General features: G+C 39.7%; 1 protein-coding gene across 3 annotated transcripts in view; it reads left to right on the top strand.

The window, feature by feature from the left end:
- Positions 1-15,708, top strand: part of MORF4L1 (mortality factor 4 like 1) — a 41,686-nt gene extending 25,978 nt beyond the window's left edge. For all 3 annotated transcript variants that reach the window (XM_027840594.1, XM_027840592.1, XM_027840595.1), the window contains 7 exons: positions 1,009-1,034; positions 3,781-3,869; positions 5,048-5,149; positions 11,903-11,991; positions 13,457-13,629; positions 14,017-14,101; positions 14,987-15,708. In XM_027840594.1, the coding sequence (XP_027696395.1) occupies positions 1,009-1,034; positions 3,781-3,869; positions 5,048-5,149; positions 11,903-11,991; positions 13,457-13,629; positions 14,017-14,101; positions 14,987-15,071 (649 nt within the window). In that variant the 3' untranslated portion in view covers positions 15,072-15,708. The remainder of the gene's footprint in view (positions 1-1,008; positions 1,035-3,780; positions 3,870-5,047; positions 5,150-11,902; positions 11,992-13,456; positions 13,630-14,016; positions 14,102-14,986) is intronic.
- The last annotated feature ends 10,400 nt before the right edge of the window (positions 15,709-26,108 follow it).

Genomic DNA, 26,108 nt, shown 5'->3' with positions numbered 1-26,108 from the left:
AATAACATTTATGTAATATTTTAAGGATCACCAAGTGCTTTATACATCTCTCATTCAGTCCCCTCAACAGCCCTGTGAAGTAGGTGTACTACACATTTATCTCCGTTTTAAAGATGAGGAGACTGAGACTCAGGTTAAATGTTACCCAGCTGGTAGGTGTCAGACTCTAAGTCTAGTCCAGTACTCATCAAGTGCTCATTCTGCTTTTGCTGTAGTACAAATGGAAAACTATAGGTTAAACAAATTGTTTCTAAACACAATAATGGGGAAAAAGGGGACTTATGGCATGTTTTGTCTCAACTGAGGCTACACAAAATTATGCTCCGTGATGTTGATCTTCAGGGACGTGTCTCCTACAGAGCCATTGAAACCAAAAGAACTTTGGCTCAGAGGAATGCAATGAAAAATGGACAAAATGAAACCCTTCGAAGCTGCTGCTGTTAACGTGATTTAAAATCTCATTTTTGTCACCTACGTGTTAAAAGCTTTTAGTTTAGAATTAGGAGTAAAGTTATATGTAGAAGCATTAAAGCATCACTTATGTCAGCATGAAGCCAGCCTATTTTCCATGGAAAAGTTATTGTGATGGTTACTTTCCTCTTGTTTTAGATTATATACTTAAATAAGACAACTGGTTTTAATGATTGAATCTTGAAATATTCGTGTTAAAAAGTGACTCCCATGGAAGAAAGCAAAGTATTTTTATGACAGCCTTGATGATGCTAGTGTCCTGTGGCAGCATCCCCAGTGGTCTTGGATTTCTTTTTCCTCATCCTTTGGGAGATGATGTGAGTTCATCCAGTTGTTTATGTAGCTCTTTAGATCTGAATAGGAGAACATCTGTATACTCCTGTGTCCCTTGCAGATACTGTCATTGCTGCACAAACTGACCAGCAAGATTGAGTAAAGTGAAGGGAATGACATTTTTTTAAAATTAGGAAATAACATTTTACTTAAATTAACTTTTTGTTTCTTCTCTCCCACTCTCTTCTCCTCCCCACCCTCTAGGAAAACCAAAAAGAACAAACAGAAAAGTAAGGACATTAATTTTCTTCCTTAAGACTATTTTCCTTTTATTAGAGGTCTAAAATTTAAATTCATTGTTTCAGTTGAATTTGTCATCAAGTTATTGTAATGGAGTAATAATGTTCATTGTAAATATGGCACATTTTACATATGACAGGAAATACTTTTGTTTGAAAGGTATCTTTTTAACATTTTAATAAAGGTCATTTCAGTATAATGTGCCAAGTTTTGAACAGGATGTTCGTAGAACTCCACTAGCAGAAGACTTGGAAACTCATAATTTTATGTGCTACTTCTTAATTTGCCTGGCTCATTGTTTAAGCAAGAAGGCTTACTTAGTTTCCTTTCCTTGACCTTGTTGCAAAGTGTTTTGCTCTTGTCCTTCCTCTGACTCATTTTAACTATGAAGAATACAAGTCAGCTATAAAGAGTACAGGCCAGTGACATGACCATCCTTTATGCCTTCTATGAAATTTAGGTCAGCTTTATGTTCCACATTCTCCCTTGCTTATTTCCTACTTAACTGTTTTGAGCCAGAGAACGTATTTGTTCCGTTTTCTCAGGTAACTTATTTGTTAAAATGTTATTTTATCTCTGCCTTCAAAAAACAAAAAGAGTAGCAGTACATGTTTTTAGGGGAAAAACATCCACCTGAGTATTATATGATGTGGTAACAAAAATAAAACACTTCATAATGAACAAGTATTTTTAAAAATTTGACCTTTTTCTTTTTGATGTTGCTTCAGAAAAGTATCTCCTCATCTATTTTTTACATAAAAAGTTTTTAAATTGCTCATTACTAGTAGAGAAACTCTTTATTTAAAAACTCTTAATCTGTTCCACAATGTAATATAATTGTTTCTATAAAAGAAATGCATGCATGCAAATATTCTCCTTCTGTTCAAAAAGTTTTATTGAGCAGATCCAATATGTAGAAGATATTTGAAACAAAGTAGAACTGCTTCCCTTTATATATACTTTTAGAAAATACATACTTAGGGTCATTTCAAGTTTAATACGTTGAGCTTGTTGATGTTTAGGTTATGGTACTTAATAAGTATTTTAGGGTTGTGTAGCATTATCGTAGTAATGCATTGTAGAGCATTGATTTTTATCTATTCTGGTTTTATGATTCCCTTATTTGTGTCACAATGTGGCCTTACTTCACCTTAAAAGTATTCTGTTTTTATGTTTATTAACATTTGTTCAGCCAACTTTTATTTGGAGACAACACTTCTCAATGATTGGTGCTATCTCCTCCTCCACCTTTCTCCCTACCCACCAATATTACAAAATCAAGTTTAGGAAGTACTCATTTGAGGTCAAGTTGGGTGATTTAAGTGAGAAGAAACACTGGTTATAATAATAATAATAATAATAATAATAATAATAATAAAACAACAATAATAATAATAGCTGACATTTATATTGCACCTATTATGTGTCAGGCACTGTGCTAAGCACTTTGGCCCGTTTGGTCCTCACAACAATCCTGAGGTAGGTGCTGCTATTCTCATTTTACAAATAAGGAAACTGAGATGGAGGTTAATTGACTTTCCCAGGATCACACAGATAGAAAGTGTCTGAGACTAGATTTGAACTCGAGTATTCCTGACTCCAGGCCTTGAATTCTATCTGTTGTACCACTTAACTTCTCCAGTATATTATAAATATGATTAGTACCTTGCTAGGCATTTTGCTAATGAATTTATCATAAAAAATATTTCTTTGGAAGAAAGTTTGGAAACTAAAACATAGCTACAACTTTTCTGTCACTTTCACTGGTTGACTTTCATTGGGAGAAAGGCTAGTCCTTAATGTTGATGTTCCCAAATGTTTGTCTTTTACCTGCTTTTGTTGTGTGTGTGCGCTTACTTTGCCTTGATAACATAACTCCCATAGCTTTGATTTCCATGCCGATGGCTCCCAGATCAGTATCTCTAACCATAACTTTTTTCTGGGGCTTCAGATTTGCATCTCAAGCTTACTATAGGTTATTCACACCTGGATGTCCAACTAGATGATAAATTTCATGTGTCCCAAATGGAATAACTTCTTTCTGCCAAAAGTCTGTTTTATTTTCTAATTTTCAAACACTTAACCAGTCAAAATGTTTGAAACCTTAGTATTATCTTTGTCTTTTTCTTCTCATTGCCTGTGTCTATAATCAGTTGTCAAAGTGTATCCTCCAACATATCCCACTGATGCTTTGCTTTGCCACAAATTTAGGATGTCACTTCATTATATGCAGCCACCATTGTTGTTGTTGTCTCTTTAATTCATCTTCCTGCTTTGTTTATTCTCTTTCCTCCTTAAATATGAGGATAGAGAAATACAGGTCTTCCTTCTCACCTAGTGTAGTGATTAAGAAGTGTTTGTTGAAGCTGCTGAAAATGGTCAGTAGAGAAAATGGGACTTAATTATAAATCAATAGACTTGATTTTTTGGATTTCATGTCTGTTAAATGGGGTTGATGATCTTTGTCAAGGAGATTTAATGAGTCCCAGGAAGGTAAACATACAAATACAGAATGCTAAGATCTTTACATTTTGTTTGTGTTAGTTGAGTAGAACAGATATATTACAGTTCTTTAACTTGACTTTTAGTAACCTCTAGATAATGGACATAATGTTAAATGATAAGAAAATGGAAAAAAATCTGTTAATTGAATGATATTTTCTTTAAAGTGGTTAAGTATCTTATTAGCAAAATGTTTGTTAAAATCATTTTACATTCTTTATTTTTTTCTTTTAGCTCCCGGAATTGGAGAAGGTAGTAGTACCAGTGAGACACCTCAACCACCTCGGAAAAAAAGGGCCCGAGTAGATCCAACGGTTGAAAGTGTACGTTTTTGTTTCTTTGAATTTAAATTACACCTAAATAGAAATCCATATCTCTTCGTGGTGTGCATTTAGGATCAGAATTCTAAAGTACGAAAAGTTTTTTCTTGACAGCATCAAAGTATTATCATAGACTCATTATGTAGTTAGTATTTGAAAATCAAGTACTTCATACTTTGTGCAGTTATGTTTGACACACTTAGCACAGTGGTGCTTTTAAATTCATAAGTGACCAGTGTAGCTAGTTGTCTGATAGGAAGTTTAATTTCTTAAAGCTCAAAACCCATTTTGCATCTATTTAAAATGGGAATTTATTTACCAAACTTCCTCCTTGCCAGAAACTCTGTAGCTGAGATATGGCACCTCTGTGTATTTGGCTGACTACTTTTTTACTTTTTTTGTGAAGTGGCGGTACCTGCATCCTTTTCCTTTGCTCTCAAGACATTTAATAGCTGAACTATGCAAGTATAGATGATCTGACAGACCTTTCATTCTAGTTGAGTAGTTAGAGGATGTTTAACCTGGCCAGTAATTCCATATAATAAAAAACGATGAGAAATAGTTCATCTTATTGTGTGTATTTATAAATATTAGTTTACATAGTTCTTTTTGTAATTAATATTTTGAAATTATTTAAGTGTTTAATATTGTCTGCTAAATATAGATATATACATATATTTTGTTCCTGTATTCTATTGCTTTTGGTTGACTACATATTATGAACTTAATGATTCTAAGAGTTTCCATGTTTGAATTAAAATTGTAAATTATAAATAGTGGTATAGGCTAGAAATTGCTGTCTGTAGGCAATAATCCAATCTTAACTAGAAATCAAATTGTAGTTAGTATTTAAGGATGTCCACATATTTCTTATTGATTGAAATGTCATCAATAAATATGAAACCTCAGATCTATATTTAAAATAATTCTAAGATTTAAGGATATAAGTTACAAGTTAGTTTTACTTGAAAAGATTTTTTTCCCCGTTGATTCAGAATAAATTTTTTTTCTCAAAATAGCTGGGTTCTTTGATTTCATTTGAAATTTTTGAAGTCATAGTACCATTCAAGTATTTAAATATATTGTATAACTCAATCATTTTTAGGACCTAGAAAAATAATATGTTTAGGACTTTTTTTGATCATGAAGAAAGTATTCTTTTTCGTTTGTTCATTATTCAGGAAGAAACATTTATGAACAGAGTTGAAGTTAAAGTAAAGATTCCTGAAGAGCTGAAACCTTGGCTTGTTGATGATTGGGATTTAATTACCAGACAAAAACAGGTACTTTTTCTGTTAAGAAAATTTGTCCTTTACAAGGAATATTAATTATTTGTGCTTATCTCAAAATAGGCTAGTGGCAAATGTTGCTGTCATGAGTATAAATAAGGAAGATATTTTTAGGTATTACCAGAAAGTCTATCATTCAGTGGAAAAACATTTATGTAGCTCTTTTTGCTTTCCTGTCTGGTATTGACTTCTAAATCATGTAAGAGGATGGTAGTGAGAATAGCCTATTAAGACCACCTGACTATGGAATTTACATTTAGCCATTTTGTTATCACTTGGCCCTTCAGAGTTAACCTCTTGTAGGTGAGCTAGTGCCATTTATTTGTAAGTAACAATAAAATTAACATACAACATTTATGAAGGGCATAAATAAATGAATGAATAGTTTATTTTGTGCCAGCAGATGGACCTTCTTTTGATTTTTCCTTTTATGCACCTAGTTCTTTATTTAGTACAGTTGACTTAAAACTTTTTAGACTCTGTTGGTACTTAAGCTATCTGTATATCAGATGTAGTAAAAAGTAATTAGGGACAGAGTATAGAAACTGGACCTGTGATTTTCTCATTGGTCTGGGCAGTGTCAGGGTGAGCAGACTTACTCTACCACCTTATGGCATCTTCTTTGTAATTTATAATCTTACAGAGAATTGCCTGAGGTAGAGATGTCAGACATATGTGGGACCACACTCTTGTGTGCAGGCCAGACTAGATTAAAATGTAATTGGGAAATATTTAACCAAATAAATAAAAAAAAAACTGTAGAACAGAGAATGTTAATTATGTGGTTTTCTGAGTTGGTATGCGGCCAACAGGTATCTTTATGTACATATGCTTGATTCTGCTGATGTTGCATGCCACTGGTCCAGAGCACTAAGGATTTAAGTGAGTTGCGTGGGATCACACAGCTAGTATGTGCCCGAGGAATTAATAATCCTTTATTAACTTTAATGATGGCTACATTAATGACACTTGTGTCATAATTTGTTTTTTTTAAGTATCTTTTTGTTTTTACATAATGTTAATTTCTTAATATATTCCCTTCCTTTTCCCAAACCAGAGGCATCTCTTGTAACAAAAAATAAACAAAAGAAAGCAGGTCCACGAAACTTAGCCAGGTGTGAGCTAAAGTTCATCGTATTCGCAGTGCTCCACAGCCATGGGCCTCCTAATTTTTTTTTTTAAGGTAGTTGGGGTTAAGTGACTTGCCCAGGGTCACACAGCTAGTGTCAGGTGTTTGGTCTGAGGCCGGATTTGAACTCAGATCCTCCTGACTTGAGGACAGGTCCTCATGACTTCAGGACCGGTGCTCTATCCACTGCACCACCTAGCTACGCTTGCCTCATTGCTTTTATCATGGCATAATGTACTTAACCGAGATCTCTTCTGGGCCAGTTAGCATTATGTTATTGAATTAGGGGAAGACTGTCCCCTTAAGGGGACAGGGTCCCTCTTTCAGGTCTTTGCCCACCAAACCTTGGCGATATTAAGGAGGTTCAAATAACTGAGCAAGGTTGGTAACGGTGTATTGAACTCCTTTTAAGGTAAAAACAAACTGCCTTTGACTAGTCTCAGCTATGAGGATAGAGAAAACAGTATTGGTGAGATCGATAACTTCCTGCCAGTGGTCCTGGGCCTGGGCTACCTAGTCTACCATGTTGAAAAGGTCAGAAAAGGCTGCAGCAATTGGCTGAACAACTTTATTCAGTTTTTTATAACCTATAAATCACCATGTACTATCTGCCTTCCCCAATTCATATAATGAGGTACTCTAGTCTCCTTTATCTCCATTACTGAGGAAGAAATAACTCTCACATCCCAGTTCTGGGATCCAGTCAGTCTCTGGGCCCATATTGTTGAATATTGACATTTCATGCAACCCCAGTGACTACAATTTAGCTCTGCCTTCATATATGCTACCGTAAGCTCTCTTGCAGTTAGACTCCTGTGTAATATCCGAATTTCTCCTTCTTAACCAACACACCTGAGATCCAAATAGCATCTTCTACCCACCTTCACCTGAGCAAGAAAACTCTTTTCCTTGGTGGTCTTGCACCCTGCCCCTATTCCTCCTAAACAAAACAAAACAAAACAAAAACCTAGTGGAAACTGAGGTATAGGCCCATTCAGGTCCCTGATAGAATATCTGCCTGCAAATATCTGGCAGCCCCTGATGTGATGCAATGCAGTGTGATGTGATGCTGTGTCCTCTTCTCTGGGTCACAGTGACTCAGTCACGTGACTTCTAGTTCCTTTGAGGCCCTGTACTTAAACAGCCTGATCTCGGGGAATCTTGGCCCTTTGCTCTGCTGGAATTTGTCAGAAAAGTCCCTCAAGTTGAGTAGGATTTTTAAGAAGTGTCCTAGATTTAGGTGTGGCAAAAGGCTTTTACTGCTCTGGTCCTGGATATTCTCTTGGGCACCTCCAGTAGGCTGATCATCAATCATTTTATCTGTCTATTTCATGTTTTGTCCTGACAGAAAAGAGCATCATCTCTTTCTTGCCACTAAAATAGTGGCTGCATTTCTTTCCTGGGGCAGCTAGGTGGCACAATGGATAGAGCACTGGGCCTAGAGTCAGGAAGACCTGAGTTCAAATATAGCCTCAGACACTTACTAGCTCTGTGACCCTGGGCAAATCACTTCACCTTGTTTGCCTCAGTTGCCTCATCTGTAAATTATCTGAAGAAGGAAATGGCCAACCATTCCAATATCTTTGCCAGGAACACTCCAAATTGGGTCACAAAGAGTCAAATGTGACTGAAAATGACTGAACAACAACTTCCACTTCTTATTATTCCCATTGCCCCTTTTTTTATTAGGGTAGCTGCTGGGAGTCCCCCAGTCTTGATCTGTCTGACACTACACTATTTGATCTGCCCAAGCCTTCATGGTGATCTGGCAGAAAAGACCCATAACTAAAGCTCAATTCCATTCAAGTGAGGTTCTGTCCAAAATCTTACTCTGCCTGAAAGAGCTGGCAGTAGGGATCAGGGAGTTGTAGGGAGCAGACGTAAGTCTATTCCATCTAACCAACCCATCCTACCTTGGCTATTCACACTCATCTTTCTGAGGACATGTATGCCAAACTTCCTATTTTAGCCATCTAAAAAGGGACAAAGCGTCAAACTGTTCTGGATCCTAGCTGGCTCAGCTGGCTTTCCAAGAGCAAATTATCTCTAAACTCTCCAAGTAGATGGAACTCTTAAAAAAATATTTGGGTACATGTGAACAAAGTGACTTTCTTACTTTCCTTGAATTTGTCAATTTCTCCATCATAAAGGTACTGTAGTATGACTCATGCTATGGTAGAGTAGTAATGGTAGTAATAACAGCACACTTTATAGACCTTTAAGGTTTGCAGAGTGCTTTACTTACATTCATATTTCATCAACAGGAAACCAGGCATTAATGGTTGTTTCCTTTACCAGTCTTGTATGGAAAAAACATAAGCTCATTGATTAGTTTTAAAAAAATTAGTCCTGTGGAAGATTGATAAGTCAAACTAGTGATTGTTTGGCATTGTGTAGAGAAGTCCAATTGATTGATTTGCCTTTCTCTTTCCTTGCTCCCCTTCCCTAAGATACATAACTTTTTGACTCTAGTTACTTTATATTAAAGACAGATGCACATTATAATAATTGCATATGGAAGTTTGATTTATGTGAATTAGTCCTTTCTGCACTGCATTTTTGTCACTCTTCCTCCTTCCCTCCCCCCTCCAAGCTATAGAACTATTTGACTCTAGTTACCTTGGATTAAAGGGTAGATTTTGTGTGTGTGTATGTGTGTATGTATGTGTGTATAGTGTTACTGAATTTCTTATGAAAGTTTGACTTTGGTAAATCAGAAGACACTGCCTTTGTAAACACATAACTGACTGACTTAATAATAATCAGGCCTGCTCTTATTAGGCAGAGAGCTATGGCAAAAGGTAGCATTCATTTAGAATCTAAATTTGTTTGTAAAATGTTGAGGATGATGGGTGATGAGCAGTATCACCTCCTAGAGCAGAAGCACTAGAGCACAAAATCAGTTAAAGAACTTGTTAAGTGGCCCAACTAAGCAAAGTCATCGCAGAGACAGTAAGGAGGGAAATATGTAGATGAAAATGGGAAAGATCTGCAAACATTTTTATCACTTTTTTTTTTAAAATCATCTAGGACAGTTTGGTGGGGTGGATAGATAGGCATTGGACTTGGTGTCAGGGAGACCCAGCTTCAAACCCTGCTTTAGACACTGGACAAGATCCTTAGCCTCTTTGGGCCTCAGGATCTTCACCTATAAAGTGAGGGGTCTTTAGTGGTCCTTCTGGCTATAAATCTCTGGTCCCGTGACAGTAGAGCCCCAGTCTTGGACAGAAATGGGCAGAAGGGCTGGATGAGACCAAGTGTACAGAGAGGAGATTTGTCTTGGAAATAGCACAGTGGTGATAACTTCAAAGCATAGAGTCTCATGGTGTATGAGTGAAGAGAAAGATAGCAAAGGTCTGGTAAAAACCTAAGAAAACCCCAACACCTGCTGACCTGTGTGCTTACTTGGCCATCACCCCAGAATTTCTGAGAATCATCTACACACATCCACTGAGAGCTTCCTCAGAGAGGGCAGTGGTGGGGAACAGGCAGACCTTCACAAATGCTATTTCACAATAGTCTGTGTCTTTACAATCACGTAACTGAATGAAAGAGGTAGAAAATACACAATCCTTTTCTGCTTATTGTTGGTCATAAGAAAACAACCTCTTGATTTGGTAGAGCAAAACTCTACCTTAAAGGATTACTTCCAACATCTACACATAGAAATTGTTCAAAATTCCTTGAAAAGCAGAACACAGGGAACTTTGTTTTATGACCTTCTGATCCTAAAGATCAGATGAGGAATAATGCAGGAAGTCTCATAGGCTCGTTAGAGGTGCTTGTCACTCTGAGAGAGGAAATCCAGCAGAATCTCAAATTGCAGGGCTTCCTTTTATGAATGGTGTGATGTTTCTGTCAAGGGCCTGAACATTGCAGTGCCTCCTAGGAGAGATCTGGAACCCCTAAAAAAATCCTGGCCTAACCAGTCATACAGAGAAAGCTGAGTGGATAGAGCATGTCAGGCGCAACTTAGGATGTGCAGTTCATATGAGAACCTGGAGAGCTTATCTCTCAGTATAAATATCATGGACAGGGAGTAGAAATGGGTCACAAGTGGATCAGTGCATTATTCAGGAGGCGGCCAGCAGGCCAGATTGTTTTCAGGAAATTCCAGAACTTTTTTAAATGACCTCAGACTTCCCCTAGAAACAAAGATCCATCTTTTTAACAGTGAAATTCTCTGGGTATTGTTTGATAGTGAGTCATAGAACCTAGTAGTGTCCAAGGAATTAAAAGTGAGTGTCTCCACAAAGGGAAATGGAGGCCCATAGTCGGTGTGAATGGGCTGTAACAGAAATAAGTAAAGCTGGAAGAATTAGAGTTGAGGATGCCAGTCAAATTAAAAATAACACGGACAGGGCACCAGACGACGGGAGGGTCAATAGGTAAACAGCCCAGGGCACACGGATGAAATCACATCTGTCTGTTGGAGTACTTCGGAGATGATGAGTTGAATTGTCATAGTTTCATTTGCCGAATCCTTTAATGCTGATGTTGGGATATGGGTTACATCTACTTAGTAGGCTTACAATGCTGTGAAACTCATGCTGTCATCAGTTAATGGTTGAAGGAGAGATGACTAATGTAGCCCACAGGATAATTGTGGAAGCAGGAAAGATGGCCCCTCCCTGTGATTTCATTGGTGTGTCTTGCCTGGTATGGAACTCTCCTAACCCAGCTAAGTGACTGAGTAAATCAGTGCAGTTCAGCAACTCTTCTGTATCTTAAAGAGTCTTTGTGGGGCCCTGAGGCTAAGTGACTTCCGCAGGATTTCATGGCAGGTTTGTGTCAGAGGCAGGACTGGACCCCTTTCTTCAGTCTTGGCCCCCTATTCATATTGCCATACTTCTGGCCCAGCTACTGCAGCATGTTAATAAAAGGGATATTAAAAGTCATTTGTAATAGAATTCTGTTATTTGTGATAAAAACGCATTGTTGAAGAGCACTTTAAAATGGCAGACCTGAAAAGAATGCTTGTAGAGAATTCAGATTAAGCAGATAAAGTTTTGAATACTGAAAAACTGCTAAATGGTTTATTTTTGATTATTGTAATTTTATACAGTGTTGTTTAATGTCAGGGCAGTAATTCTTTTGATTCCACTTTTTTATAATTGTATTTTAGAAAACTTTTCTTAAATCTTTTAGGAGTTACGGTTTTTCGTGTAAAAATAAAGTGCATCTGTGCTTTGAAGAAACCTTTTTTTATGTCACTCAATCCATTGCTTTCAGGAATATAAGAGAACAGTGTTATTGTCTTATAATTGTTTGTTAGGCAGAGTTGATATAGTGGTTATGAGAAAAACAAATCTCATTAGATTTATGTAGTTTAGTTATTCCTTGGTCCAAAATAGAAATCTTATATCTATTAGGGCTAGGATGTAGTTGCCCTATCCATCCTTTAGAACTAAGGGCCAGAATAGGCAGCAGTGTATCGTCATCTTTGCCGTTATAGTCTATGTAGGTTTGGTCAACAGATTATGAACATTTTGGAAAACTTTACTGTTCCTGTCTTGTAATGACCTTCATTTGAGTTTTGATGCCTTAAAGCTACCCCAGTGTTATTTTTTTTTTTAATGAGTAAGACTGCTGGTATTGAACTATATTGGTTTTTGTAGCTTTTTTATCTTCCTGCCAAGAAGAATGTGGACTCAATTCTAGAGGATTATGCGAGTTACAAGAAATCACGTGGAAACACAGATAACAAGTAAGCATGTTCTGTTTTCTTAAGGGAGTGAGATGACTAACTGAAAACAAGCTCATTTTAGGAATGCCAGATATACCTTTTATGCAGTAAATACAGCTTTATGGCTTCCATTTGTAATTTAGATGGGTCACCTGGAGTTTGTACTTAGCTTAAAAATATACATCACCACAGACTAGCCAATTAGTATGTTTTACATTTGAAACTGATAAGAGCTGGACTCTTCTTTTTTAGTAAGCTCCTCTACTCCCATTCTTCCCTAATGCCTGTTCCAGTAATGAACTTCCCTGCGAAAGGGAATGGCAATACTATAAAAACACTCTATATTTTATGGCAATGCTATAAAAACATTTCATTTAAATATCTAGTCCACCCAACTATATAAAATTACTTGCTTGTATGTTCTGTTGTCATTATCCAAACTGGAGACAGACTCAGTGATGTACAGGAATTGGAAATAAATGGAATTGGGATTTGGAACTTATCTTTAGGCTGTCCAGATGGTACTAGCTAGATATCCAAACTTTCATGAAATCTCTAGCAAAACATCTCCAGGTGGCTATCCTATCTTTTGTTCAGTATTTGTAGAGATTAATTTGCTTACTACTGAATTTTTTCTGTATCCACTTAATTTACTTAATTATGCAGTAGTGGGTTTTGCATGGCTTAACCTATTATTGTTCCGTAACCACAGACTTCACTTCTGGCTTCAGCTTGTCCTGGGGCGAGGCTAGTGTCTAACTGGCCATGGAACAAAGGCTATGGCTAATTCAACCTATGGCCCTGACCTTGTAGTAGTAGTAACAATGGTAAGAACAGCCTGAATAGTTACCTCGTATCTAGGTGTGCAGAGTTATCTCCTTTGATCACTAGCCCCAGGATATGGCCTATAGTCAGGTGACACTGTTGGAAAAACTGTTCTGTGCTAGTTGATCTAAGGCCTCATTGAACTTTATGTTCTTATTGCATTGGCTTTAGTCATTCGTGGAGACTAATCTGACAGTTTTAGGTTGAGCCTTTTGAGCTGTAATGTCTGATACCACCTTATCCTGATGAATGAACAAAATACCAAATTCTTTACTGTTGGTTTTAATGTTGTAAAATGGAAATGCCAACTAAGTCTCACAGCTAAAGACAATTCTGAGCAACCTAGGTCCTAGAGAGGAGGTTCTAAGTTATTTTGAGAAGTTCCCCTCCAGTTTTGTCAATCTGATGAAACAGCAGAGGGCAGCCCTTCCTTGGGGTGGGCCGGGGGATGCAGTGGTAATCCTTGGGTAGTCTAGTGAGGAAGATGTGACACAAGAGAAATGAAAGATAAGCTTGGGTAGTCGTTTGAGTGAAGCAGTATTTGACTGGGCATGCTGCCCCCAGGCCTGACCTACACCAGAAGCACCATTTCTCACATTTGGTCTCAGTTAGGATGCTGCTGTCTGCATCTACTCATGCTCAGGGTGGCTTCTGTTTGCAGGGAGTATGCCGTGAATGAAGTGGTGGCAGGGATCAAAGAATACTTCAATGTCATGTTGGGCACTCAGCTGCTGTACAAGTTCGAGAGGCCACAGTATGCAGAGATCCTTGCCGATCACCCTGATGCACCAATGTCGCAGGTCTATGGAGCGCCACACCTGCTCCGGTTATTTGGTATGTGGTCATTGTTCCCTGGCTTCTCAGACGTATCTGGCCATTTGTATTTGTGTTCCCATTGCCTGGCCCGTAATAGGCACTTAAGTAATGCTTGTTTATTTGATTGAGACTTAATGATAAATGTGGAACAATTGTCTAAGATGAGTGAGAGCTTTCTGATTTAGTTTTCTAAAGTGTTTATTATCAGTCATAGCCTGTGAAAGTCAGAGGTGGTGGATTTTCTAAATCCAGACTTCATAGAATTTGATGTAGTTAAGTTTGAGCAGCTTGAGCTTCGTTTTCAAACATAATAGGATGTTACTGTGTAGTTTTTGATTGTGCCTCTAATGGAAACTTGGCAGGGAGAACATTGATGCTAAAATTCTGTTCTTTTGTTTTAAATAGTGAGAATTGGAGCAATGTTGGCCTATACACCCCTTGATGAGAAGAGTTTGGCTTTATTGTTGAACTATTTGCATGATTTCTTAAAGTAAGTATGGTGGTGTATCTGAAGGAAGTAAGGGTGTGTCTGTAATGCAAAGACTGCTGCTGTGGGAGGCACACTGGCTGCTAATGTGTCTGTGCCGCTGACTGGCTGGTTCTTCTTGGGCGCAGCCCTTCGTTCTTGACCTAATTGTTCTCATTTGCAAAATGTTGGGGTTGGATCATATTTTCCTCCAGGGTCACTTCCACCTTTAAGTTTTAATTTTAGGAGCTTTGAAAGTCTGTTCTTACCTCTAAGATTACATGTTGCAGAGGAGGTGTTGACAGGGAGTCCCCTGTATTAGTGAATTAGTGTATTAGAGCTCCAGTTCCTGTCCTTATTGCAGATCTTAATTTTTAAAGTATTTACACAGAACTTGATAAATAGATTTTAAAGCACTGAAAGAATTCACCTTAGATATTATCATTCTAGAAGTCTGTATATAGTCAGACTTTTGATACTTTGTGTCTTAAGCCAGGAACCAATTCCGACTTGTATACCTTCTGATCACTATTTTTTATTCAGTTTTGTAGACCCATTTTTGGTAGTTAGTTTTTAAATGGCTGAACTATCTGAATTGTGCTTCCACATTTTAAAGTAAACGTGGGTGAGAATAGTTTGAAAAATGCTGAATAGAACAGGAAGAGACATGTAGGAGAAAATGAACAAAGAATATCTTTTCAGGATTATAATCTGCGATGGTTAAACTCAGATCTGTATGTTCAGTATTCTTTGAACAAGGCTTGTTTAAGGGAATCTTTAAAGGGAATAAATAATGTGTAATACATATGAATATATGTTATAGGCATGGAGGTGTGGGGCTGGGAGTAGCAGGCTCTACTTGTTTCTCCTAAGTTCTCTATTTAACCACAGACTCTTCTCTTTGTGTAGATATTTGGCGAAGAATTCTTCAGCACTATTTAGCGCCAGTGACTATGAGGTTGCCCCTCCTGAATATCATCGGAAAGCTGTCTAAGGAGTCAGATGCTTTTTGTTTTCTTTGGGTCTCTGTTAAGCTATCTATATGTTCTATTAGTTCTCTCTTGCACAGATATTGTACTTTAAAACTGTGTTTATGTAAAACAGGACTGATGTTTAATAGTCTCTTTTGTTTGAGATAGAAAGTACAAAGGGGAGTGGCTTCAGCCCTTCTTTCCCTTTCAGAGTTGCTGCCAGTGTGTGCAGGAACGGACACAGAGAGTGATATGCTGTATATAGGATGTCTCAGTGTATATTGACAAAGCTGCTTGATTTCTGTGGTTTCATCCCTTTGACACTAAGCACTTTGATGATCCCTGTGAATGCTAAGTGACAAAACACCCTGATTCCTAGTGCCAAAGGTTTAATTCATATATAGCTCTTGACTCATTCATTTGTGCTTATCTTTCTTCCTAGTGCTTGAAGTAAACATGTTGTTCCTCAAGCCTTTTTCTCCTTGCCCACATTGTTGAGGAATGGTGATTTGTGTTAGTTACCGTTTTCGTATTTTGATCTAATGCACATTCTAACAGTAGAAAAAAAGCATTATTGTGTATCTATGGTTTTCTGGGAAAGTTGATCTTTCAGGAGTTGTTTTACAAGTCTTGGAAATAAATCTTTTTTATTTAAAAATACTTTTGTGCTTGTGTGGTGTGTTTCAAATACACAAAGTTTACTTTGTATGCTGTCTGGTATAGCTACCTGCTGGCTTAGTGTTCGTGTAAAAGCTTTGTTTCACATGTAAGCAAAAATCCACATTTGCCTTCCTGGTTGTCTTTGCAAAAGTTGTCCTATCACAGCAATTACCTTCACTCTGTAGCATCCACTTAATGACAATGCCCTGTTGCTAAAGGCTCTTTCATCTCTTTTAATACTGAACATTTTACTTGGACCTGTGCAGTGGCACATTTTCTGACAATCACATATTGTTCATTTTTGAAGCAAACACTTTAGATACTCAAATATTTGTTGCAGAGGCGAGGACAGTTAAATTGGGTCTCTTCAGGTTGCTATGGATACTGCAGTGCTCTCGAAAGCAGCTTTGATTTGAGAGTTCATCTGGCTTAGAAGGATACCAAGTTTATTGGTGAAATGACAACAGTTCTCTGGACTGGTCCTAATGAGGTTAGCTGTTTTCCAGCGGTCCTTTTTATAGGATCATTAGATTTACAACGATAGGAGACCTAAGAAATCACCTCTCTTTGGCCTTCCCTCAGAATTGCTTCCCTGGCAGTTACATTTGTTAAAGTCCAGCTGACCTTGCATTATCTTCATCTTCAAAATTAGCTTGAAAATGACATACGGAGGAGTGGTGTTGGGTGGCTCCTTTATCAAAATGCCCTCTCCTTAAATGAGTAATAAAGAAAACATTTTACAAAGTAAAACTTGGATGAAGCTAAAAATGTGATTTGAATTGGAGAAAAATTCAGTCAGTAACTATTTACTGAGTGCTTGATGATATACAAGGTTTGGTATGTAGGCACTGAACGAGTTAAAGGTTGGTTTGAAAGATGGGAGAGCTTGGGTTCTGTTATGGACATGAATGAGAAAGTATTTGTTAAGTGCCCTCTAGGTGCAAATTCCCATAATGCATAGTTCACAGGGTTGGTCTTAAGATCAAATGAAGTAATATCTGTAAATTTTGCAAACCATAGAATGTTAGGTTAATATCAGAATTCAGGGGTAGGGAACTTGTGGCCTCGAGGCCACATGGAGCCTTCTAGGTGCTTGGGTGCAGCCTTTTGACTGAGTCCAAGATTTACAGAATCCTTATGTTAAGGGGACTTGTTCTGTGGTGTTTGGATTCATATATGGCCTGGAGGCTGCAGGTTCTCCCCCCTGAGTTAGATGATGAAAAAAATTACCCTTTATATTCTCACAAGTGAGTGAAGAGGCTGGTTCTTATTTTTGCCTGCTAGAAAACCTCCGCATCCTTGAAGGTCCTATGCCATGGAGCCTTTCCTGATCCCATCATTTGGAAATAATCCCTCCTTGGACCACACAGAGCACTTTGGTCTAGATTTTCATTAGAGTCATTTCTTCTGGGGTTATCGGACTGCTCCTGTGGCACCGTGTCATCTTTGGAGGGCATGAGGTTGGTTGTCCTTCAGGACATACGTCTCTCTCCTCTTCTGGAAGAGTCTGTTAGCTGTTCCTTCCTTAGCCTACCTGTCTAATACGATACTATCTCATAATGACAGATGGCAGCAAAATGGTGAAGTAGGTATGTGGACTTGGAATCTGCAACCTCAGACAAGTCACTTAAACCTGTTTGTCTCAGTTTCTTCATCTGTAAAATGGAGGTAATAACAGCACCTACCTCCCAGGGTCATTGTGAGGCTCAAGATGAGATCATCTTTTTTTTTTTTTTTTTAAGGCAATTGGGGTTAAGTGACTTGCCCAGGGTCACACAGCTAGTAAGTGTCAAGTGTTTGGTCTGAGGTCACATTTGAACTCAGGTCCTCCTGACTTCGGGGCCGGTGCTTTATCCACTGCGCCACCTAGCTGCCGCAAGATGAGATAATCTTTATAAAGAACTCTGTGAACCTTGAAGTGTTACAGCTTTCTAGCTATTTATAAATGTAAAATATTCTTGGATTCAAACCATTTCCCAAAAGTACAAGATTGGGGAGGTATGAGCAATTTTTGGGGAAAGATCTGGAGATTTTAGCTGTAAGTTCAGTGGAAATTCCTCAATGACATATAACCAAAAAACCTGGTAGGATCTTTATATTAAGAAGGCAGAGTGTCCAGGACTAGGGAGGTGGCAAGCAGCCATGCCCTCAGCTGGTAAGGTCATATCTGGAATACTGGATTTTATTTATTTTCTTTGGTGAGGTAATTGGGGTTAAGTCACTCCCCCAGAGTCACACAGCAAGTGAGGCCGGATTTGAACTCTGGTCCTCCTGACTCCAGGGCTGGTGCTCTGTCCACTGCACCACCTAGCTGCATTTGATTCTTGGTGTTGTGTTTTAGGAAGGATATTGAGAAATTGGGAGAGTGTCCCCCAGAGGAAGGCATTTTAAATGGCTTGTGTGACCTTGGGCAGGTGCTTCACCTCTCTGGGCCTCAGTTTCCTCATCTGTGGGATGAAGTTGGCTCAGATGATCTTGGGTTCTTTTGAGCTCTTGATCCATGTTCTTTGTGCATATGTGTTGGGGGATGGGGTGGGCCCAAGATAATTGAAGTAGAGCTGTAAGGGTCCTCATGAAGATCCAGTGAAGGAAGTGAGCATGTCTAAGGTGGAGAAGAGTTGGTCATCAAGCATTGGTGACACATTTCCTGTGTGCCAGGCACTGGGCTAAGATCTGGGTGTACAGAGATGGGCAAAAACAGCCCCTGCCTTGAAGGAGCTCACAGCCTCATGGGGAGGCAGCGTGCATACAGCTATATGTATACAAAATAGATATGGCATAAGTGGGAGGTATTCTCAGAGAGAAGGCGCTAGACTAGCAGGGAGGGCAGACTAGGAAAAACTCCTTGAGTAAATGGGGAGCTGAAGCTCAGAGGTAGGGGCATTCCGGGCATGGGGAGAAGGGACTGTCATGGAAAAGGAATTAGTCTGGTTCTGCTTGGCCCCCAAGGACCAAACTTCTCCACCCGAGTCCTTGATCCTGTCAGATAGTCAGCAGCAGAAACTAGTTGGGTGTTATCATTGGGGATGCATGAAAGATGGTTCGTTGCCATGCATCTTCATAGCACCCTAGGGGGACCTTGCCCACTGACCTGTAGCTGACATCCCTTATGTATTAGAATGTGAACTCCTTGAGATCAGGGGTTTTCTATTCCTGTCCCCAGTGCTTAGCACATTGTTTTTCACATAGTAAGCACTTCCTGATCTTTCCTTCCTTTCGTCATTCTTAGCTCAGAGCACAATTTTCCAACCAGCCCTACACCCACCTCTCTCTCCTTTTGGATTCATTTACTTGGCAGTCATTTTTGTCCCTAACATCCCTGTAGATAAATTGCTGTGCTTGAAGTCAGACCAGACCTGGGTTTATCCAGTGCCTCTGATCCTAGTTATGTGACCCTGGGCAAGGGATTTAATGATCCTGTGCCTCAGGCCACCTTCTAAGACTTAGCTGCTAAGTTATAGATGGGCTGTGATTTGCTTCTGTCGGTGTGAGAACATTCCACAGTAGGTGCAGAGATGATTGTGCCCATTGTATCTATATACAGTGAAGAGAGCTCTTAAAGGAAAGATATGGTCTCTGCCCATCAGGGACTCTTACTTTGGTGGCCAAGAGAAAAGAGCAATCTTCCTTGGTTGTGTAGCAGAGGACTGGGAAATAAAATGTGCTTGCCTCTCACTTAGGCTTAAATGAACCCATCATACCCTCCTGGAATTGGCTTTCTCTCCCCATTTGTGGATGCTATGAGTCACCCAGACTTGCAAAGGCAGGCTCAGTTTCCTCCCCTATAAAATAAGATGGTTTGACTGGATTATCTTCAAAGTCCATTCTAGCTTGATCTGTGGTCTGGGGTGGGGAGCAGGGATAAAGTGGGGTTGGAGCTTGGATTTTGTCCTGCCAGGGCTAAGAAACCATTGGGAACAAGCAATGAATGCAATCCCAGAATCTGAATTTCTGTCTTCTGGCATTGGAAAGGGGTTGGAATGGACCCCAGAGGCTTTTTCATTGAACCTGTGCCAAAACAGGAATCTTCTCTATGATATTCCTGACAAGTGATGATCCAGTCCCTTCTTGAATATTTCCAGGGAGAGAACCTGCTAATGTATTCCACTTTCCATGTGACAGCTCTTCAAAGCCTGTAAGACCCCAGTTCCTTCAACTGGTCCATGTGTGGTGTTTCTTAGTCATTTCATTATGCTTGTCGCTTACTAGCTTGTAAATATCCCCCAGAACCCTTTTAGTTAGATTCACAGGATTCCAGGCAAATAGATTAAAAAAAAAATCAGTGTTAGGTTTAGGCTATAGTCTAAACATTCAAAACTGTTCACAATTCCTATCTTCTTTACAAGGAGTTCACTCCCCAAATTTGCATCTTGATTCTGTAGAGCTTGCCTTCCATCAGTGGCAATAATGAAAACACCAGCTATGCCCCTATGTTCTTCAGTTTTTTTTGCCCAAAACTTCATAATTCTTAGGAATGATTGGCAATGTTTTCTTGATTCTTTTTGGCGGCATCATTTTTACCCATGTTAATCATCAAAAGTGAATGGATAGTAGTCACCTGGTTAGAAAAGTCTTGGAAGGCTCTCTGTTTTTATCCTGGAAATCTGCTGCAGAAAGACAGCATACCTCTGTATTGTTAATGTCAGGTTAATGAATAGCTACTGTGGATAGCTACCACAGTACCCCACATCAGGGAGTTACCAAACCCAGCTACTTGTATTCTTCCTTAAGGCCCACTGTTCCTAAAGGTGTTCCCAAGTCAGACACGCCTGTCAGACCATGGGCTCATTCATTGTACTGTGTGTTAGGCATTGGGAGTTAGAGATAGCATACCATCAAAATGACCCTGACTCTAGATCTTGCCCCTATCTGGGGTGAGAATGCCCAAGCAGAGAGCACAACTTCTGTGGAGATGCTACACTGTTATAAATTTTTTAAAAATTAAGCTGACACAAAAGTGTCTATTTATGTAAAACTTTGCTCCATTAATAATATAAGTTGGATGTGAAAAATGCATGCTCTAGTCATAAGAACCTATTTCTATTTCTTCCTTCCAGAGTGAAAATATTCCTTCCTTCTGGCAGCCTTTGGTGTTTGGTCTGGGGAAGTCCCATAAGACTCGTACAGGGAAGCAAAAAGCTAAGCAAATACAACCCAGGACATTTAAAAAAATGTCCTGCCAACTGCTAGCCTACTTAACCCATCTCCTGTGCTTTGCAGGACCATTATCCATGCCCAGCCTCCTATGCATAAGTGTGCCTTGGGGCTTCGTCCTGGCCCTCCTTTCCTTTCTGTTTCTCTTCTCTTTGTCTCTCTTCCTCTCCCCTAAGGTTCTGTGATGTTTAAAAAGTTTGAGAGATAGAATTTCTGGGTAGTCATTTTATTAGTAATGGTAGCATTTTAATAAAAGATGTCAGTGGCACTGTCAAATGTCAAAGACAATCATGGTGGTGGGCTCATGGCTTATATGCCCTTGGAAGAGAGGTGTTCCTGAGGGTGGCAATCAACTCTGATTGGTTTACAATTATGAGAGAATGAATATTATAATGAGGAGCTAGACCTATTCTAATGAACTTTGATTATGTAATTTACTTCTAAATTGCCCAGCCTTGGGCAGTCTATTCAAAGAATTTATCCCCACCCAAACCTGAGTAGAAGGTTCGGTGGGGTCTGACCTAGATTGAAGAGAGTTAATTCAATCTGATTATCAGTCATGTCCTTCAAAGAGACTGAACTTTGAAATGAGGACTGTAATAAAAGGGGGAAAGTTGGGATCTCTCCAAATCATTGCTTATTAATAATCATTTCAGTTGTCAGAGGGGTTAAGTAACTTGCTCAGTGTCACAGAGTTAGTTATTGTCAGAGCCTGGACTCAAATTCAGATTTTCTGACTCAGAATAGAGGTCTTCTCATTATGCTATGTTAACTCTGCACACCACGATGCTCCTTGGCCTCTCTCAAAGCATGGAGACTTGTATACAGTAAGTGCTCAGTAAATTCCTATTGAATTGAATTCCATGCTCCTGGCTGCCTCATTCACAGGGGAGAAAGCCTGTCTTCCTGTGCCAGCAGCAGAACAGTCTCAGGGCTGGTGGGAAACTCTGATCCGTATCATGCTGGCTGTGTTATCTCTTGCAGACGGCACGTGGAAGTCTTAAAGGTCTGCCCTGCTTTTGGAAGGGCACGCCATGGTTTTTTAATCATAGGTCTGGGCAGAAAGGGGACAGAGCTTGTCTTCATTCTGCCGTCTGACACCACCTTTTCTGAGCTTTGAAATCAAGATTCCAGAGAAAGGTCTATGATTGAGGCAGAAGCTGTTTTGAAGATAAATATGAGAATGACACAATCAAACCCAAGGTGTTTGGAACTGATTAGATTATTTCAGCTAGTGGGGAGATTATGTGGAGAGAATCAGAAAATGACCAAGGTGAAGAAAGGTACGATTGCATCATAAGAAAAGATTTGAAAAATCTCTGTGTGGTTGGCTGTAAACTACCTAAAACCTTTGGCAGTCAAAGGTCATGAGACCTTGGGGTTCAGTTGTAGGACTGTTGCAGTCAGAGATTGCAGGACTCTTATCAGAGGTGGTTGTACCCTTGGAGTCTGAAGTCATGGGATCCTTGCAATTAGAGATTGTAGGACCCTGACAGCCAAAGGTTGTGGGATCCTGGCAGTCAGAGGTTATGGGACCCTAACAGTATGGGTTCCAGGCACATGCAAGTGCTTGCTTTTTTTTTTTTTCCCCCATCTACTGTTCTCCGAACAGAACATGGCTCTTTGATCTTTTCAGGGCTAGTTTTGTGAGGGGTCAGTATGTTCTGTCTGTGTTTATGTGACATTTAATCTTAGGAGAAGTCAGAACAAGACAGTTGATGGGGGGTGGGAGTGGATAGGGGATCCTCCTGAGAAGAGGATCCTCTGAGCTGTTCTGTTTGGGAGAAGACCTACTCTCTTCCACTTTCTCCCCCATCACCTCACCTATGGTCACATTTCCAGGCAATGAAGTTGTCATTGCCCTTATCTAATTTTACTTTAGTTCTAAGCCACAGACCTAATATCTCATGAAATTCTGAGGGCATAGCCTGGGTCTAGTCAGTGGTGGGGAGAGGACAAGACTAGTTGGTTAGTTAGAAAAATGTGGTGGTAATAAGTCCAGTCCAGAATCCAGTGCATTTTCACTGGGCCTGTATTTTATCACTGTAGCCTAGGAATTTGTCTAGTTCTTGACCCCAGGGTGGAGAAAATCCTATGCAGGATAAACACCACCTGGGTTAGGTTGAGCTCAATCTTAGTTCTCTCTGCTCATGATTCTTGGCCTAGAGTCCCTACTTAGCTATGATCTATACCCCACCTCCCCTCAACAAACACATACCTCTCTGAAGGGGCAGAGCCCTAAACTCTTAACAGAAATCCCAAATCTGTATGGAGCAGACTTTCAGTGCTGACCAAAGTGTTCCCAGGGTTTGGGATGTACTAATACAGGGGCAGTTCAGCAGTCTGGACCTCTGCCCACCTGTGCCTTATGTCCTCAATCAGGAACTCTACTATGCATGTATACATGCAGAAACATACGAACACCTGTCATCCTCACTTCTATAGTGAGTTTTCTCCAGCTCTGGCCATCTTTGGTAATATAATATTTGACAGTTGCCTTTTTTAGCTAATTTACTAGGTCAGTGGAAGTAGAAGGAACTGGATTGCCTGCAGCCTAACTCAGACCAGTACACAGATCATCCCTACATTTGGGTCATCAATTAGAAGGGAGATTTTCTGTTGTGGATACGTCCCCTATAAAAATGTGGTCTTTGATCAGTCATAAGAACTGGGTTGAGGGAGGCATATAATAAGTACTTAATCAATGCCTGTTGAATGAATGAACAAATGACACACAATGCCTTAACCCAAAGGAAAAATACAAATAGATTTTTTAACAAAAAAAAAAATCAAATCATACTGCCCTTGATATGGTCTTCAAGATCTCTATGGGAAGAAATGCTCCTTCGTCTTACAAGGGAGGAGAGTGAGAAATAGAAGAAATGACTGACCCAAGGTTATTGAGTGAGTCACTTATGCCGCTTGATGAGGAAATCCCTGTCTTACGTCTCTTTGCTTTGAGTTGCTTCTCTCAAGGAATGCAAATGAGAGGGAAGGAGCTGGATGACCAGTCCTCTTAAGTTTCTGTGCTACACCAGGATGGAGGCAGGAACATGGCCTCCTTTGGCAGCCTTTAGCCTGCCTTGACCTGGAGCTGGCCCACCACCTCTCCAGTTGACTTGTTCTACCCATGAGCTCTTGGTAAAATCAAGCTGTTGATTCCTTTAATCTCAGAGTCTACACAGTGACAAGAACAGAGAGTGTTTGGGATCATATGGAGGGTGACACTTTAACTAGCCCAATGTGCAGAGAGCCCCTGCGCTTCTCACCAACGCTATATTCTGTAGTAGAAATAGCCTTGGGCTAGTAAGCTTCCACATTTTGAGGGATAGGGGCAAACAAATTCTCACTCTAAGTTGCTTAGAGTCATCTACAACTTTGATAAGGGTGGGATTCATGACTTTATCCAAGTCACTGCAAAAATGTTAAACATTACAGGGTCTAGGACAGATCCTTGGGTAAGTTCACTAGAGTCCTTCTAAGCTGGGTTTAGCCATTCAACCTGTTCTGAATCTACCTAATTGTACTATTGTCTATTTCACTTTTTTCACAAGAACAACATAGGGAAGCTTATCAACTGCATGGCTTATTCCTAGTTCTACTCCTGTCAGATGAGGTTGGAATGTTATGGATGCCAAAATCTACACTGGCCAAGAAATGAGCATGCTGCATTGGTTAGTTTTAACTGTTTTTGTTGGTTATGAGAGAGCTACAAGGAAATCATTGTAGTACAAAAGCAAAAGGCATTGGCAGAGCCAAGATGGCGGAGGGAAAGCAGTGACTTGCTTGAGCTCTCCCCCCAAACCCCTCCAAATACCTATAAAAAATGGCTCTGAACAAATTCTAAAGCAGCAGAACTCACAAAAAGAGTGAAACAAATTCCCAGCCAAAGGCAGCCTGGATGGTTGATCAGAAAGGTATATCGCGCTAGGTGGGGAGAGGAGCATAGTGTGGCTTGGGCACACAGGGTGCAGCGACCCTGGAGCAGGCCTCAGGGGGCTGAATCGCGGGCAGCTGTGGCAATTTCCAGACTTCTCAACCTAGGAACACCAAAGACAACTTGGAAGGTCAGTGGGAAAAGTCTATGACTGCGGTGAGAGAAGGAGCTAGGTCTCAGCTGCCCCTGGGCCCACGGCTGTTTCCTGAGCTTCTGGCCCATAGACTGAGGGGGAATCAAGTGGCTGATCAGAGGGGGATTGTAGGGATCTCTTTGCCAGTGCTGAGGCAGGAATCTCTTGCTTTACCAGTGCTTGGATCTGGGTCACAGTTCTGAGGGGTGGTCCTGGGGCGAGGAGGAGTGCTGGTGTGGTGAAACTTGTGGTGGTGGAGAGGAAACACCTTGCGCCTTATCGTAGCACCTTATCATAGCACCTTATCATTGAAGAACTGAAAATCTGCAAGTACCTCTGAACACAGCTGTACAAACCTCCAAAGCTTGGCACAGTACGCTCTTCACATTGGAAGCAGACTTCTACCTTAACAAAGAGTTTAAAACTCAAGTAATTGACTGGGATTATGAATAAGCAGCGCAAAAAGAGTCGGACTATATTATCTTACTTTGGTGACAAAGAAGATCAAAACATACAACCAGAAAAAGACAACAAAGCCAAAGCTCCTACATCCAAAGCCTCCAAGAAGAATATGTATCAGTCCCAGGCCTTGGAAGAGCTCAAAAGGGATTTTGAGAAGCAAGTAAGAGAAGTAGAGGAAAAACTGAGAGTTTTGCAAGAAAATCATAAAAAACAAGTCAACAGCTTGCCTAAAGGAGACCCAAAAAAATACTAAAGAAAATAACACCTTAAAAAATAGCCTAACCCAAATGGCAAACAGGTCTAAAAAGCCAATGAGAAGAAGAAAGCCCTAAAAAACAAAATTGGCCAAATGGAAAAGGAAGTCCAAAAGATTACTGAAGAAAATACTTCCTTAAAAATTAGAATAGAGCAATTGGAAGCTAGTGACTTTATGAGAAATCAAGACACTGTAAAACAAATCCAAAAGAATGAAAAATTAGAAAACAATGTGAAATATCTCATTGGAAAAACAACTGACCTGGAAAATAGATCCAGGAGAGAGAATTTAAAAATTATTGGACTATCTGAAAGCCATGATCAAAAAGCCTAGACATCATCTTTCAAGAAATTATCCAGGAAAAGTGCCTTGATATTTTAGAACCAGAAGGCAAAATAGAAATTGAAAGAATCCAGCGATGTCTTCTTGAAAGAGATCCCCAAAGGAAAACTCCTAGG

Source organism: Vombatus ursinus, unplaced genomic scaffold (assembly GCF_900497805.2).
Source record: "Vombatus ursinus unplaced genomic scaffold, bare-nosed wombat genome assembly UNPS02014847.1, whole genome shotgun sequence".
In the NCBI taxonomy this organism is placed as follows: domain Eukaryota; kingdom Metazoa; phylum Chordata; class Mammalia; order Diprotodontia; family Vombatidae; genus Vombatus; species Vombatus ursinus.
This window is presented reverse-complemented; position numbering and strand designations above follow the sequence as displayed.